The sequence below is a fragment of the Prionailurus bengalensis genome, chromosome E2 (assembly GCF_016509475.1).
Source record: "Prionailurus bengalensis isolate Pbe53 chromosome E2, Fcat_Pben_1.1_paternal_pri, whole genome shotgun sequence".
Lineage (NCBI taxonomy): Eukaryota > Metazoa > Chordata > Mammalia > Carnivora > Felidae > Prionailurus > Prionailurus bengalensis.
The window spans coordinates 31,867,407-31,882,619 of record NC_057352.1 but is presented as its reverse complement, the minus strand read 5'-3'; the positions used below and the strand labels follow the sequence as shown (position 1 = coordinate 31,882,619).

Sequence of the window (15,213 nt, the reverse complement as noted above, 5' to 3'; positions counted from 1 at the left end):
GAGTGTATCTACATATTGGTTATAAGGTAATCAACTACAAACACACACACACACGCACACACACACACACACACGTAAATGCTATGTAATAAAACTCAGCAGAGTGAGGGAGTTTAAGAAAGCCACTTCCCCATTTTTCTTTTTTCTTCACATTTTTCTTAATGGAGGGACAGCCAGTGCCTCAATTTGCTGGATGAAGAGAGAGAAGTATTAAGCAAGTGTTTAAAAGTTAAGGAGGTAGGGCGCCTGGGTGGCTCAGTCGGTTGAGCGTCCGACTTTGGCTCAGGTCATGATCTCATGGTTTGTGGGTTCAAGCCCTGCAGCGGGCTCTGTGCTGACGGCCTGGAGCCTGCTTCGGATTCTGTGTCTCCCTCTCTGTCTGCCCCCCCCCCGCCCCCCCGCACACTGTGTCTCTCTCTCTCTCTCCTTCAAAAATAAACATTTAAAAAAAATTTTTTTAAATAAAATACATAAATAAATAAATAAAATAAAAGTGAAGGAGGTAATCACTTAAAGAATAAAATGCAAATATGCTAAAAAGTGGTCACTTTTAAGAAATGGAACTTGGGGGAAACATCCGGGTGGCTGAGTAAGTTGAGTGTCCAACTCCTGATTTCTGCTCAGGTCATGATCCCAGAGTCGTGAGACTGAGCTTCATGTTGGGCTCCATGCTGAATGTGGAGCCTACTTAAGAACTTCTCTTTCTCTCCCTCTGCCCCTCCCCTTCTTGCATGCACTCTCTCTCTCTCTAAAATTTAAAAAAAAAAAAAAAAATTTTTTTTAAATTTTTTTTTAACGTTTTTATTTATTTTTGAGACAGAGAGAGACAGAGCATGAACGGGGGAGGGGCAGAGAGAGAAGGAGACAGAATCAGAAGCAGACTCCAGGCTCTGGGCCATCAGCCCAGAGCCCGACGCGGGGCTCGAACGCACAGACCGCGAGATCGTGACCCGGGCTGAAGTCGGATGCTTAACCCACTGAGACACCCAGGCGCCCCCCAAAAAAAAATTTTTTAAGAAGAAATGAAATTTGGGGACAGGTGACAGGGAGTTTTTTTCTTTCCATTCCATTTTAGATCATCCTCAACTGCTTGAATTTTTATTTCCTAGTTTTATATTGTTTTATAATAACAATAATAATATGAATGAGGTACTGATAGGGAAAGATCTCCAGGATATATTAAGGAAAAAAAAAAAAGCAAGTACTAGAATAAAAAGGTTGCATTTGTGTGCTTTTTTAATAAAGTAGCAGCCATATATATGTAAATATATTGGCATAACTATATTTACGTTAATGTCGACAAAAGGACCTGACAGCAAAATAAAAGAAGTTCCGAGTTTTAGTCTATATAATTCCATACTATTTGAGTCCTCTACAGTGAGAAGATATGTGTATTGATCAGTTCAATTACTTTTTTCCACATTTTGAAAGAAGAAAGATCCCATGATTACATAATTAGTAGAGTTGCATGATTCAGCAGAAGAAAGAACAGCTTTGGTCTCAGAAAAACCTGCATTCAGGGGCATCTGGGTGGCTCAGTAGGTCCAACTTCACCTCAGGTCACAAACTCACGGTGCATGGATCCGAGCCCCACGTCGGGCTCTATGCTGACAGCTCAGAGTCTGGAGCCTGCTTCGGATTCTGTGTCTCCCTTTCTCTCTGCCCCTCACTCCCTCACACTCTGTCTCTCTCTGTCTCTCTCTCTCTCAAAAATAAATAAACATTAAAAAAATGTTTTTAAGAAATAAAAGAAAAACCTGCATTCAAATGCAAGCTTCACTAGGTACGTCACCTTAAAGAAGCTATTTTGCCTCTTTACGCCTCTATTTCCTTTTTATAAAACAGCTTTATTGACATATAATTCACACACCAAACAATTCACTCATTGAAAGCATATGATTCAATGTATTTTAGTGTGTTCAGAGGATTGTGCCACCATCACCACAAATGAATTTTAAAGCATTTTCAGACTCCTAAAAAAAATACAAAACCCACATACCCATTAGCAGGCAATCCCCGTCAATTTTCTTTTCTGGCAAAAAATAGGGATTGGAGAGAGAGGACTACCTACCTGATGGACTTACTTATAAGAAAGAAAGAAAATATATCAAAGCCTCTAGCACAGTGCCTGGCCCTCAGTAGGTGCTCATGCATTTCAGGTAAAGTTCAAGACATCAATGACCGAAAATAAGCACAAAGAATGGAAATGATAAGAAAGTGTAAGAGAGAGACAAACCCTTTCAAGGACCCAGGAATCCTATCCACAGAGTAAGTTCCACAAGAGTGGCCCTCTCTCTAATTCTGCTGAATACAAAAGAATCAGGCTATCAAGACAAAAAGCACAAGTTTGAAAATGTCAGCATTTGCGGGCACGGTTTAGAGTGAAAGTTTCAGGAGGACAGATACATCCTGCAAAAACATGACTAGCAAGGGGCAAATAATGTAGTTTGCTGAGAAGGTAAGAAGAACACCACGAGTTCGTATTGGATGAGCAGTTGAAACTATACTGTCATGTTTCTACTTTTCAAAGTGAAAACAAACATGACAGGTGCTCATTTGGCTGTTCGAGCACTTTCCACTTAAATGGCAATTCCTCAAGCTTACCGACTGCAGCCTCAAGTTATAATTTATTACTCTTTCTGTATTATTCCCTTGCCTCGGCAGAAAGCAGAACATAGCACCTACATTTCAAGGCCCATGAGAGGTAATAAAGTATAATTATTTAGAATTTATGATTAAGCCATAAATTACAGGAACTTTCTAACTTCAGTTGGTCAGTCAAGAGTTGGGGGAGGAAGGGAATGGGGTCAGAGGAAGAAAAAACAAAAGCCTTTTCCTTTGAATAAAATGTCTAAATCGGGGCAGGACTGAGGGACACCTGGAGGATTTACAAAGATACCACAGTCTCCAAGTTAAATCCCAGAGGAACCCCAGTTAAGATGCTTTAAACTCCTAGAAGCCTCTGTTCTAGAAGGCTAGAAGCGACAGACTCCAACTGGAGTGCTCATGTTGACGCCCAAAATAGAAGCATGGTACATTTTCGGGTTAGACCACATCAGATGTTCACAGTGCTCTGTGAAATACCAAGCCAGAGGTATTTTAAAGAAGGTGAACCTGATCTGGCAAACACCACTGACCAGGCTCTACAGGTAAACTTGGCCCTCAACCACGGCAAGAGCGTGGTTCCCACAGAGCTCCGATTCGACCCTGACCAGACGGCAACTCTTCTCCCCCTCAAGAGTCAATTGGTGAGCTGTCCCCATCTTGCAGGTCCTTTATGTGCAAAGATAGGTATGGGACAGGGAGGTACGAAGCTAGCAAAACTCGGGGCCTGAAGCAGGGTAAGAACACAACATTCTGTGCTCTTCTGTCACCCGCCCGCCTCACTGGTTCTCCTGGAACGCAAGGGCCCGGCTCCCAATCTTGGTTGGCCCCCACATACAAAGCACTTTCTTCTTTGGCCTCCCACCGGCCCTGAGAAGCAGGTACCACGAAGCCCTAGTTTCCCAGGGAGGCAGAGACTCAGACAAACACTAACAAGGCAGAGTCAATAGTCACCGCAGTGAGTTTGGAACCTGGTCACCTGACAGGAAATGGCCTTTTCATCATTTCTACCCTACACTGTTGGTGAAGTAAAGCAAAACCAAAAAGAAAAACGAAAAAGAAACAGCGTGCATTTCAACGGACGTTGCTTTCTCTCTCTCTCTCTCTCTCTCTCTCTCTCTCTCTCTCTCTCTCTTTTTTTTCGCCATGGAAATTTGACTTGGTAACTGAAGCCTGGAGATAGCTATTTGAAAATGAAATTGAGTTTGGATTGAAGGAAACAAAAATAAAGAGACCAGACAGAACAGAGTCATGAGTCGTAACATGTAAAAAACAAAAGGATAAATGAAGGGTTGGGCAGGGGAGGAGGTCTGCCCCAAATGTTTACCCAGCACCCTCACCTTTGTCCCGAAACATCCCATCTCCACACCCGGCTCCTGGTTAATGAACATAATTTGGTTGATGTCCCTTGAACTGTATAATCTTTTCTACAAAAAACAAACCCGCAGTTTGTCTCCGAGCCACTTTTAAGTCCCTAACGCCCTGGTTACATTCAGTCTATGGAAAACATCTGTGGCAAAGTAAATCATCCTACCCTGAGAAAGACCAGAGTGTGTTTTTTTTGTCCCCCCTCTAAGTGTGTTTTGAAGTCCTGGTTGGAAAATTAGTGAAAATTGTAAATCTGTTTGCAAATCTGGTCATGTCTAACTCTGAGATTAGGGCAAAGATTCCAATTTAAAAGTAAACCGTGACAACCCCAGTTAAGCGTGTCCTCAGGCACTGCCAGCAGGGCCTTCACTCACTTCCACAGGCGGTGGATTTATTACAGGCACCCGACACGTTCCCCATCAGACACCCCTGGAGTATTTGCTTGAGACAGCAGGGTTCAGTCTGCACTTCCTCTGCAGACCAATATATTATTATAAATTGAGCTAAACTGTTTCCTTTTCATAAGTGCTATGAAGTTCAGATTTCAGATATCGGCACAGGGCTGAGGTCCCTCGGCAGGGCTCCGTATAGGATTTGGATTTTAAAAAGTGAAGAGAAAAGGTAGCAAGAGGCCGTGGCTGCTTTTAGTTTTGTTTTATGCTGCCTAAGAGGCAGCGGGGGAACGTTCATTTGTAGAAAATTCTGAACATGCGTTCTTAATCAAGACAATAAGAATTTGCCTGAGTAATGATAAATAATAAGGAATAAGTGGATTCTACATGAATATATTCTAACGGTGCGCTTTGGGTACGTGGTGCTGTGGCTGGCCCAGGTTCATAGGGTACCAGCTACTTCGCCTAGAGCTAAAGGCAGGAGTCGGGAAATCAGGAATAGATACTATGTCTTGGGCATCAGCTCCTATAAAATAATAACACATGGGGCGCCTGGGTGGCTCAGTCGGTTGAGCGTCCCACTTCGGCTCAGGTCACGATCTCGTGGTCCGTGAGTTCGAGCCCCGCGTCGGGCTCTGTGCTGACAGCCTGTAGCCTGCTTCGGATTCTGTGTCTCCCTCTCTCTGACCCTCCCCCGTTCATGCTCTGTCTCTCTCTGTCTCAAAAATAAATAAACATTAAAAAAAATGTTTTTAAATAAAAATAAACAAATAAAATAATAACACTCACTTCTGTTTATCACCTACAATAGCTAAAGGGACAAACGTATATTTGAAATGTATATTCATTACAACATATAGGTAAAGGGGGCAATGTAATTACTTAATATTTTCATTATAATCTATTTCCGGGCAAGAGAAACAGAACTTTACAAAGAAAAGGAAAAGGAGGAAGCACCCAGAACACCCTTGTCATCATCTTCTCTTTGCTTCCTGAACAATCTAGTCCTAAAGCCTTTAGGTGAAGCATAGGCGTTGTGATGAGGGAGCAAGAGGGGGGCCCAGGAGCCCAGAGCAGGGGTCAGTGAGGAGGGAGAGGAGGGCGGGCTTCATGTGGGTGTCAGAGCCCAAATGGGATAAACGGACAAGTTATAATCCACGCGCCCTACTAACTGTGTAACCACGGCTATGTCACTACATCAATTTAGCCTGAATCATTTCTTGTCCTATATAACTAACATCTACTTTTTAGGGCTACGGAGACAGTTAAAAGAATGCTTGACCTGTCATTAATCCCCACTAAATGTGGCTGTCATTCCCATACTACTATTTTTCCAGATGCATGTATGTATAGAAAAGAGACTGAAAAGGAATATACGAAAACAGCAATGAACCTGATTTTTATATTCTTCTATCGCTCATACCTTTCAGTGTTTCTTTTCTCTACAATGAACATGTACTTTACTTTCATAATCAGAAAAGAACACACAAGATTGTTCTTAAATACATGGAAGCTAGCTGAACTTTTAAAATGTATCTTTACCATTTCTAAATGCAGAAAATTAATATGGCAATTTAAAACGGCCCCAACTGACTCTCACTTCCTTTAAAGATACAAACTGCGAATAGAAACTCATGAACAAAGCATCCAGAGGAAAGTGGTTTATTGGCTGAAATTAAAACCCATGTATACTCGAGGTAAATACCCATGTGTGGGTTGTACATTAAAAATGAGGAATAATCTGTTACCTACAAATGAGGCTTGCCGATGGGGCAGAGACTTCAAACTAGAAACTCAGTTCCTGAGGCAAGCAGGGGAGGCTCTCTCAGTAAGAGCTGACCTTCAGCCTAAAAATGTGCCCACATAGAGATTTCAGTGTATTGGGATTGAGACTAAATAGTCCCTTTTAGAGCAGGAAGAGCACCGTATATGCAACCTGCAAACTATCCTGGTACCTTTTATCAACCCAGCGACATTAGGCCAATACTTAAGGAAAGAACAATCTCTATACGATCTCCCTCATAAACTTGTTCGGAGACTGATTGAGACTCTTAAATGAAACTGATTTGTAAATTATAAAGCAGCATGCAAACGGCAGGGAAGAGATTTAGGGCTTACTTCGATCAGTGTTGGGCAAATGTGGGAATCACCCCATGAGAAGAGGTGAAGGGACACAGCATTAAGCACCAGCAAATCACGCACCACGGGAAAGTCATTCTCTACGTAATGACCTTCCCATCTTGCTGCTGACAAGGAGAAAGTCCCAGATTGGTACCATTGTACAGTTAACACGTTTCTAACAGTTACACGTGTCCCTTTTTCATGAAGACAGAACAGGACTCAGATTCAGGATCTGCAGCAACCAAAGGCAGCAGGCACTTAATACTGTTTTACTTTCCATATTTATAAACCTCTTCTAATTACGCCAAGTGATACTGGTCTTCCACTTAAGATAGTGATAGAGAATCTCCTTCTAAAATGAACCCATCTCAGTGAAACAAAGAAAGTGAGCCTATTGAGAGAAAAATATTACATAAGTAACAGTACAGGTAGCACAGGGATATGGCAAGAATCTTCAAGTTGATGTGTAGATGCCTGAAATTTGGAGAATGCTTAATGAGGTAATGCCCTAAAGAGCTAATCCAAACTCTGAATTTCCAGAAGGCAAGGACCAAGTTTTACCTATTTCCAGCATCTCCTCCAGAACCTTACACAGCATGGAGGACATCACGGGCCCTCTATAAATACTCACTTGATTGAGAAGCAACTCATATCATAAATACCGGCTTTGAGCCTTGGGGCTCCCCAGCTCTAAAGTCAATACATGAGTAGATTCCCGCAGGCAGGTAAGAGTGAGATAAACCTTGGATAATCAGGAGCTAAAGCCAGTGACAGAATAAACCCAGGGAAGCTTTGTGAGTATAGAAGGATACAGTTTACATGCAACGCATTGGAAGACAAGCAGAAAATCCCCCCCAAAAAAACCAAAAAACCGAGAACAAAAGCTCCTCAAATCCTGCAGCTTCTCTGGTTAGCCTAAGCCTGAGATGCTGCCCCCCCAAAGAACTCAAAGACAAGTGCACAGAAAGGCCACGTTGTCAGGTCAGCTCCTCCTGAGAAGAAACTAAATTCAGAACTAGAAAAAAAACTTTCACTAAGAACTTATACAGACAGGGAAATCATTTTAAGTAGCCTCCACTCCCAGTGTGGAGAGGGAAATCATTTGAATACTTCACACTGATAAGTTGATTTGGATGATGGAGTAACTCAGGGCAAGTCCTGAAAACTGTTTTAGCACATTTGGGAAACTCCAAAAACAATCAGAATGGGAGGAGGGAAAAAAAAAAAAAAAAAAGCAGCTTTTAAAAATGAGCGATAGCTAAAACAGAATAAGGAAATAAAAACAAACAGAAAAAAAACTAGTTACATGTAGAAGATTCATTATCACTATAAAATACCTGCAAAGCTTATTCCAAAAGACACATTCAAAATAGGTAGCCAACAGTCTAAAATTTAGACACCAGAGCATCAATATAGTTTTGACCCTCCTAATTACCAAGCATAAAATAGCAGTCTCCTTGGTGAAGGGGTATTGCCAGACCAGGTGTCTCTATGTCCCACGAGATCTTAAAACCAACATGCCAAGTATCAGGATCTCTGCCTTCAAGCTGGGGATCATCCTCACTCTCCTCTTCAGGGCCTGTCAAAAAGAGAAGAGAGGGATCAGGAAGGAAATGTTTCATCTCAACTTCTGGGCTTTAAAATGTGATCTCAGGAATAATTCAGTTTTAATAAAATATGCATAGGAAGTGAACTATATCCTCCTTTTATGTCTCTTAAAAAAACATTCTTTACAATATCTTTAACATGTCCTTTATTTTTTACTCAGAAAATATCTTTAAATGATAAGGGAATAACCCCAGATACCAAGGAGAATAAAAGACTATTTTATTAATTCCATGCAAATAAATTAGACAATGTGGATTAAACGGATAGATTTTAAGGAAGATTTTAACTACCAAAACCGACCCCAGAAGGGGTCGAAAAGTTAACAAAACCATAAAAGGTACAAAGTCAGAGAACTATCTCTTAGGAAAACATATGTGTCAAGAATTTCAAAGAATTCTACCAAACAAGGAAGGAATGGGTTATTTCAATATACTTTAAATTGTTTAAGAGCATAGAAAAAGAAAAGTTTCTGAATTCTTTTCGTGAAGATAGGATAATATGTATCAAAACCCAAAAAGAAAACACATACACACACATACATACACACACAGATCTCGCATCTGAGAACCAATGCACAACTCCTAAATATAGGGAAATAGGATGAAATCTAGCAGCATATTAAAAGAATAACATTCCATGACCAAATTGAACTTATCACAGGAATACAAGGATAGCTCAATATGCAAAGTGTTATACTTAAAATTTACCATATTCATAGGTGAAAACAAAGAGTCACCAGACACACACAAAGTGTTCAATAAAACACATCCTTTCAAAACCAAAATATCAATAAAATAATGAGTGGCCAGTTCCTTAACACGATAAATACAGACCTCTCTCAATCAAAGCCGGCATCATATATTAATAGGGAAACATTAAAAATATTCCCAAAGTTAAGAATTAGGAAACAATGTCCTTTGTCAGCACAATAACTCATCACTATTTTGGAAGGAATGACCAACACAAGGGTGCTCTCTGGAGTTGCCTAACAGAGGAGCCCTAATTAGACCAAAAGAAAACAAAGAAGTGAAAGATTTTTTTAGAAGAAAAAGTGCATTTTTACAAATAATGTTATTATTTGTGTGCAAATCAACCAGGAAACATATATCCCCAGTGATAGTCAAATTAAGAAAAACGCTAGTTACAAATGTGTGCATATTAAAACATCCAGCAAGATTCTTAAATGTGTATACTGTCTATAAGAAAAAAAAAACTTTAAAATATTATTGAAGGACACAAAAGAAAATTTAAACAAATGTAAAGATGTTATTATGTTCTGGGGAAATAAAACTGAACACCATGGGAATGTCCGTTCTCCCTAAATTCGTCTATAACACAAACCTAATAGAAATACCAACAGGACTGATTTTTAGTTAAGTGGCGCTGGTAACTAGACAAGCTGATTCGACAAATCACATGGAAATATAAACAAGCAAGCATAGCCAGGGAATTTTTTTAATGCACAAAGAGCTCCTGCACATCAATAAGATAAAGATCAATAATCAAACAGAAAAACAGACCAAAGTTATGGAGACAGAACACGTAAAAAGAAGTAAGTGTGTACACATTTAAGAGATGTACAAACTTACTCATATAAGAGAAATGCAAATTAAAGCCACAACAGATATTTGGTAACTTAATCAGATCAGAAAAGATCAAACACTTTGATAAAATATGGTATCAGTAAGAGTATAGCAAAATGGCATATTCACACTCTCTGTAGAGAAAAATCTGGCAATCCTCATCAAAATTACAAATGCTTCAACACTTTGAACTTCTAGGAATTCCGCAACTCCACTTTCAGAAATGTATCCTCAAATTCCTACCTGCAAAGGCTGCAAAATGACTTTAGAGCAAGGATGCGCACTGTACCACCATTTAGAAAAGCCAAAGATCAGAAATAACCCAAATATCCATCAATAAGTTACTGGTTAAATGAATTATGAAATGTCCAGGCAATAAAATATTCTGTAGCCACTAAGAGTAAAATGACTATGCACTGACACAGAACTATGTGATATATTTTTAAGGGAAAGAAAACTGACAGACCACAGTTTGTGTAAAGTACAGACACATACACACACGTGTGTATACATGTACAGGTAATATTTCTAGAAGGATACTCAAGACTTATTTTTACATGTGGCTGGGAAAACCACGTGGCTGGGGTCCAGGAGGGGAGAAACACATAAACGAAGTGAAAGGCAAGGAATATAATCTGCCTACATGAACAGTCCTGCAGGGATGGCCCTATGTAAAAACGTATAAAAGTTCATTTAAGAAATATTTATTGAGCACTTACTATACATGAGGCACTGACCCGGGCACTTGAGATCTATCAACGAATGAGTCAAAGAGCTTTGCCCTAGTGGAGCTTTCTTTCTAGTGAAGTTGTAAATGTTCAAAGGACATTTTAAATTCCATTAGACACCAGTCTCTGGTCTTCAAGGGGAGGGTCCAATTTCCTGTTTCATCTGCATTTAGAGCCCTACTAAGGAGCACATAGAAGGCATTCAGTGACTGGCTGTACTTAAGGGCTTACTTAAAAAACAAAATGCAGGGGCGCCTGTGTGGCTCAGCAGGTTGAGCTTCTGCCTTCGGCTCAGGTCACGATCTCACAGTTCATGGGTTTGAGCCCCACATCAGGGTCTGTGCTCACCACCCAGAGCTCGGAGCCTGTTTCAGATCCTGCGTCTCCCTCTCTCTCTGCCCCTCCCCCACTCGCGCTCTGTCTCTCAGTCTCTCAAAAATAAATAAACATTAAAACAAGTTTTTTTAAAAAAATGCTCTTTCAGTTCACACCATTCACAATCCTTCCTGGACTAGATGGCAGGGAAAAAAATGTTAATTCCGGGGTGGGGGGAGTAGGAAACACTACGAATTAAACCAAATAACATAATAAAGTGTGGCGCTGCTAAGTTAGTACTGTTCTCAACAGTGAAGAAATTGAGAGAAGAGACGGGCTCGGTGAGGGTTCGAATGGGTAGAGCAGAATTCTTGGAGAAGATCAAATGTGAAAGACAAGTACAGTCTCTCAGCGGGCAGAGGAGGAAACGATGCAGGAAGACAAAAAGATGCAAAGTTTCATATGGTCACAATGGGCAATAAAGCGGGTTTCACGCAGGCTGCATCAGGTGCGTGTCACATCCACAGCCCAAAAGTACATGCATCCCAGAGGGCACGGACCCATCCACAGAAATTCCTCGTTCTGAACACCCCACTCTGCGGTAACTGTGCGCAAGGGTCAAAGGCCGTGAAAGAAGGGGGAAGGGGGAAGAAATCCCCTTTATACTTATTAATTCACATGGTGGGGAAAGAAACCGGACCAGAAATCCAACTTCAAGGAAGGAATGCCACTAAATGACCTCCAAGGGCCCATCCAGCTCTAGATATTCTTCAATTCCTTAAGTTTGAATCTAAAATCTGATACTGCCATAAGAGCAGAATCTTATCTTGTTTTCCTATTTGTTATTTCTGATAAATGTCTTCTCAAGCATTCTGTGGTTAGGAGCAACTCTAAGCTAGTTTTCTTTACGAATAAAGTCATATAGTAACAAGTCTAAAGCCATTTTTCTAGGGTAATCCCAAAACCATTTAAAAGAGAACCCTCTTGGGGCGCCTGGGTGGCGCAGTCGGTTAAGCGTCCGACTTCAGCCAGGTCACGATCTCGCGGTCCGTGAGTTCGAGCCCCGCGTCGGGCTCTGGGCTGATGGCTCAGAGCCTGGAGCCTGTTTCCGATACTGTGTCTCCCTCTCTCTCTGCCCTTCCCCCATTCATGCTCTGTCTCTCTCTGTCCCAAAAATAAATAAACGTTGAAAAAAAAAATTTAAAAAAAATATTAAAAAAAAAAAAAAAAAAAAGAGAACCCTCTGGAACAGGAATGACAAATATCTTACATATCAGAGGACACAACTAATTCGTCGGTTGTGGCTTTTGTGACCCCTGGTACAGAATTATTCTGAATTTCTCTCCAAGCTCAGCAGAAAGAGTGGTATAATCAATTACTGAATGTCTGTCACTGGCACTAGAAGGGGTCGTAAGCAGCAGCAGAGACAGATCATTTGCTATACACGTCTGATGGCGCTCTCTAGGCATGTCTTATTTATACATAATAGTTACACCTGAAAATTCTAGAATCTGCTAGAAAACTAGAGCTCATGGACCAGAAAAGAGCCCACGAAAGGCGTACAACTTGACCTGCACGACATCTTCTTAACCAAACCAAGTTAGCGGGAGCCTGGGTGGCTCAGCTGGTTAAGCGTCTGACTTGGGCTCACAGTTCGTGGGTTCAAGCTCCACTTTGGGATCTGTGCTGACACCTCAGGGCCTGGAGCCTGCTTCAGATTCTGTCTCCTTCTCTCTCTGCCCCCTCCCCCACTCATGCTCTGTTTCTGTCTCAAAAATAAATAATAAACATCAAAAAAATTGTAAACAAAACTAAGTTAGCTGCCAACTGATACAAGTGCTTTGCATAAAAATACGAATGTCCAGCTATTGTTGAATTACAAGATCTGGTATCACTGAGGCAGTCACAGGCGAAGAAGTAACTGCCCCTTTGAGACAAGGCATGTCCTCTGGGCTAGTGGCAGTCCCTGTCAGCCATTTCACCCATTTGCAGTAGCTGCCTGGCCCCTACAGCCACTTACAAGTCTCTGAACTTTGTTCTAGCCCACAGGCAAACCAGGCCCATCACCTGCTTAAAGTAACTGGAACACAGTCACAGCCCATTCATTCACACAGCAGTCCGAGGCTGCTTTCACATAAAACAGCAAGGCTGAGTAGCAAAGACACAGAGCATAAGGCCCACGAAGCCGAAAATATTCATCATCTGGCCAGCCCCGTATTCAGAAATGTTTGCCAACCCCTGCTCTGGAGTCTTGATATCTGTGATTTGATAGAGATGTCTACTGTGCACGTTAGTGAGGAAGCCAGGCTTTATAAAATAATGATGATGTCACGTGATGAATACCAGCATACGACATAATAAAGTAATTAATCCTAAATTATTTGATAACCAGACCCATTTAGCAAAAGAATACTGATATGAGAAATCGTATGTTTATATTTGTGATACCCTAGGGCTTTCAGCGGCTTCGTTCTAGAGAGCCCTAATGATAACAGATGTAGCAAGCAGCACAAGGAGAAAGAATAGAAATATTCTATGAAGGCTTTTCATATGTCTCTCTCTCTCTCTCTCTCTCTCTCTCTCTCTCATGAAATCCACTATGACTGAACTTTAAAAAGAAATGATTTTTAAACTACAGTGACAATGACGCTATAGTGGCTTCAAGACAGTGAATACAGCTATTCTTCTAAGTGGTGGTCTTTGTAGGCTAATGGGCTAGTTGACAACTCTCCCCTCTCTCTGCCATCCCCCACTCGTCCCAGTATGGCACCAATAAAGTCTTGAACGACAAACAGAGACAGTCATTGCAATCGGTGTTTCCTGATGTCTCCCATAAATCCAGCACCTTTGAAATGTGCTCATTAAAATAAGGTTTTCTTGGAAGGTTTGTTTCCCCCTTGGGCTGGGTCCGGAGGAGGGAGGGAAGCTCGGTGTCTGATAAATTTTTTACTGTGTAAGTATAGCGTTGCTCACTTACTCCATAAAATCAACTCGTAATTATCTATAGCAACTGCAGCTGATTACTCTGCCTCATGCTATTCTGGAAACAAGCAGAGGCAATCGGCTCCTACTTGCCTTTAAACCCCAGGAACGCTGAGAGGATTGCAAGTGTCTCGTGTCTCGTGCATTCCTGGCTCCCACCAGCCAGGCCGTTCAAGAAGTCAAAGACGTGACAAAATACGAAAGAATGCTAAGTGTAAACGTCAAGTTTAAAATTCTAAAACATCCCCCCTCCCAAATTAGCCAATTTGATTCTTTTATGCTAACTAGGTGTTGAGCAATTAATTCCCATTTGGTGAAAGAGGAATGCCATCAAATATATTTCCTATTCTCTATTCCTTTGGCCAAGTACTAAGATTTCTAAGACCCTGGCCTTGGCAATTATATTCTGTTTCCTTAACCCCACCCCCAGAAGGGCTTACGCAGCAGGTCCCTTCCTTCCTATCCACGTCCTATATCTTAAGGCAGGAGAAACCCAGAAGTTGCAGCTAGTCAGCTGGTATGCAAAAGCTCATGGTGCTTTCTCTGTCCCGTGCTGATCTGTCACACTGCAGTGTCTGGGATGGAGAATCTGTCTTGGAAAAGGGAGAGAGTCGGAGGGGGGAGGGGAAGATGTGGGGTTGGGAAGATACATTCTGGGAGGGATAAGGCATGACGGATGTACAAGATGGGTGCAATTCCGAGCTGCAATGTATCAAATGAAGGACACGGAATAGCAAGCGAAGAGTTTGGAGAGGTGGGCAGAGGCCAGGACACGGATGGCTTTGCGAACCGTGGTAAGCAATTTAAGACTGAGGGCAATGATGGACCCTAACGACTTTTTCATAGCTCAGATGCGTTGTTCAGAGTGGTCCCCCTGAAAGGTAGACACTTCTGTGTGCAGTCTTTGCATACTTTCTCTGGATCGGTTTCCACTGTGATGGTGAATGGCATAAGCCAGAGAACATTTGGGAAACACTCCTCAAGAGCATCTCCCTAGGAAAGGAGGGTTAGCCAAGGAGAAGCCACCCTGGAAGATTTCTACAACTTAGAGACACAGTCCTTGGTTGGTCGTGAGGAATGAGCAGTCAAGCCTGGGGCTGACAGAGAGCAAACTCCTTCCCAGCCACTGAGGAATGAATGGTCTGAAGAAATGAATTCAGAGAAGTTTGAAGGGTGGGGGGCACCGGGGAGTACCAAATCAGTCCCAGCTCAGAGTCTATAAGAACCTGGAGCCTGCTCTCAGATGCCTCAAAACAAGCAATTCAGGACAAACGTAGTCCCTTGACTCGGATGAATTCTAAAATTAATTATAAATTATCTGGGGTTTCAGGAGAAATATTGCTAACTCTTTACCGAAAAATCTAAAGCCTTTCAACATGATGTCTGGCTCTGTCAGCTTTCAGATTGAGCGTCTGAAAAAAAAAATTTAACATATAAATATCCACATACACAGAAGAACCTCATTACATCATGTTTCATGGGCTTGGGGGGAAAAAGTAAAAGTGAGAAAAG

General features: G+C 41.6%; 1 protein-coding gene across 1 annotated transcript in view; it reads right to left on the bottom strand.

Moving 5' to 3' along the window:
* FTO (FTO alpha-ketoglutarate dependent dioxygenase) overlaps positions 1–15,213 on the bottom strand; it is a 389,618-nt gene that overhangs the window by 239,080 nt on the left and 135,325 nt on the right. Inside the window, exon 4 of the mRNA XM_043599212.1 lies at positions 7,921–8,064. Within this exon, the coding sequence (XP_043455147.1) occupies positions 7,921–8,064 (144 nt within the window). The remainder of the gene's footprint in view (positions 1–7,920; positions 8,065–15,213) is intronic.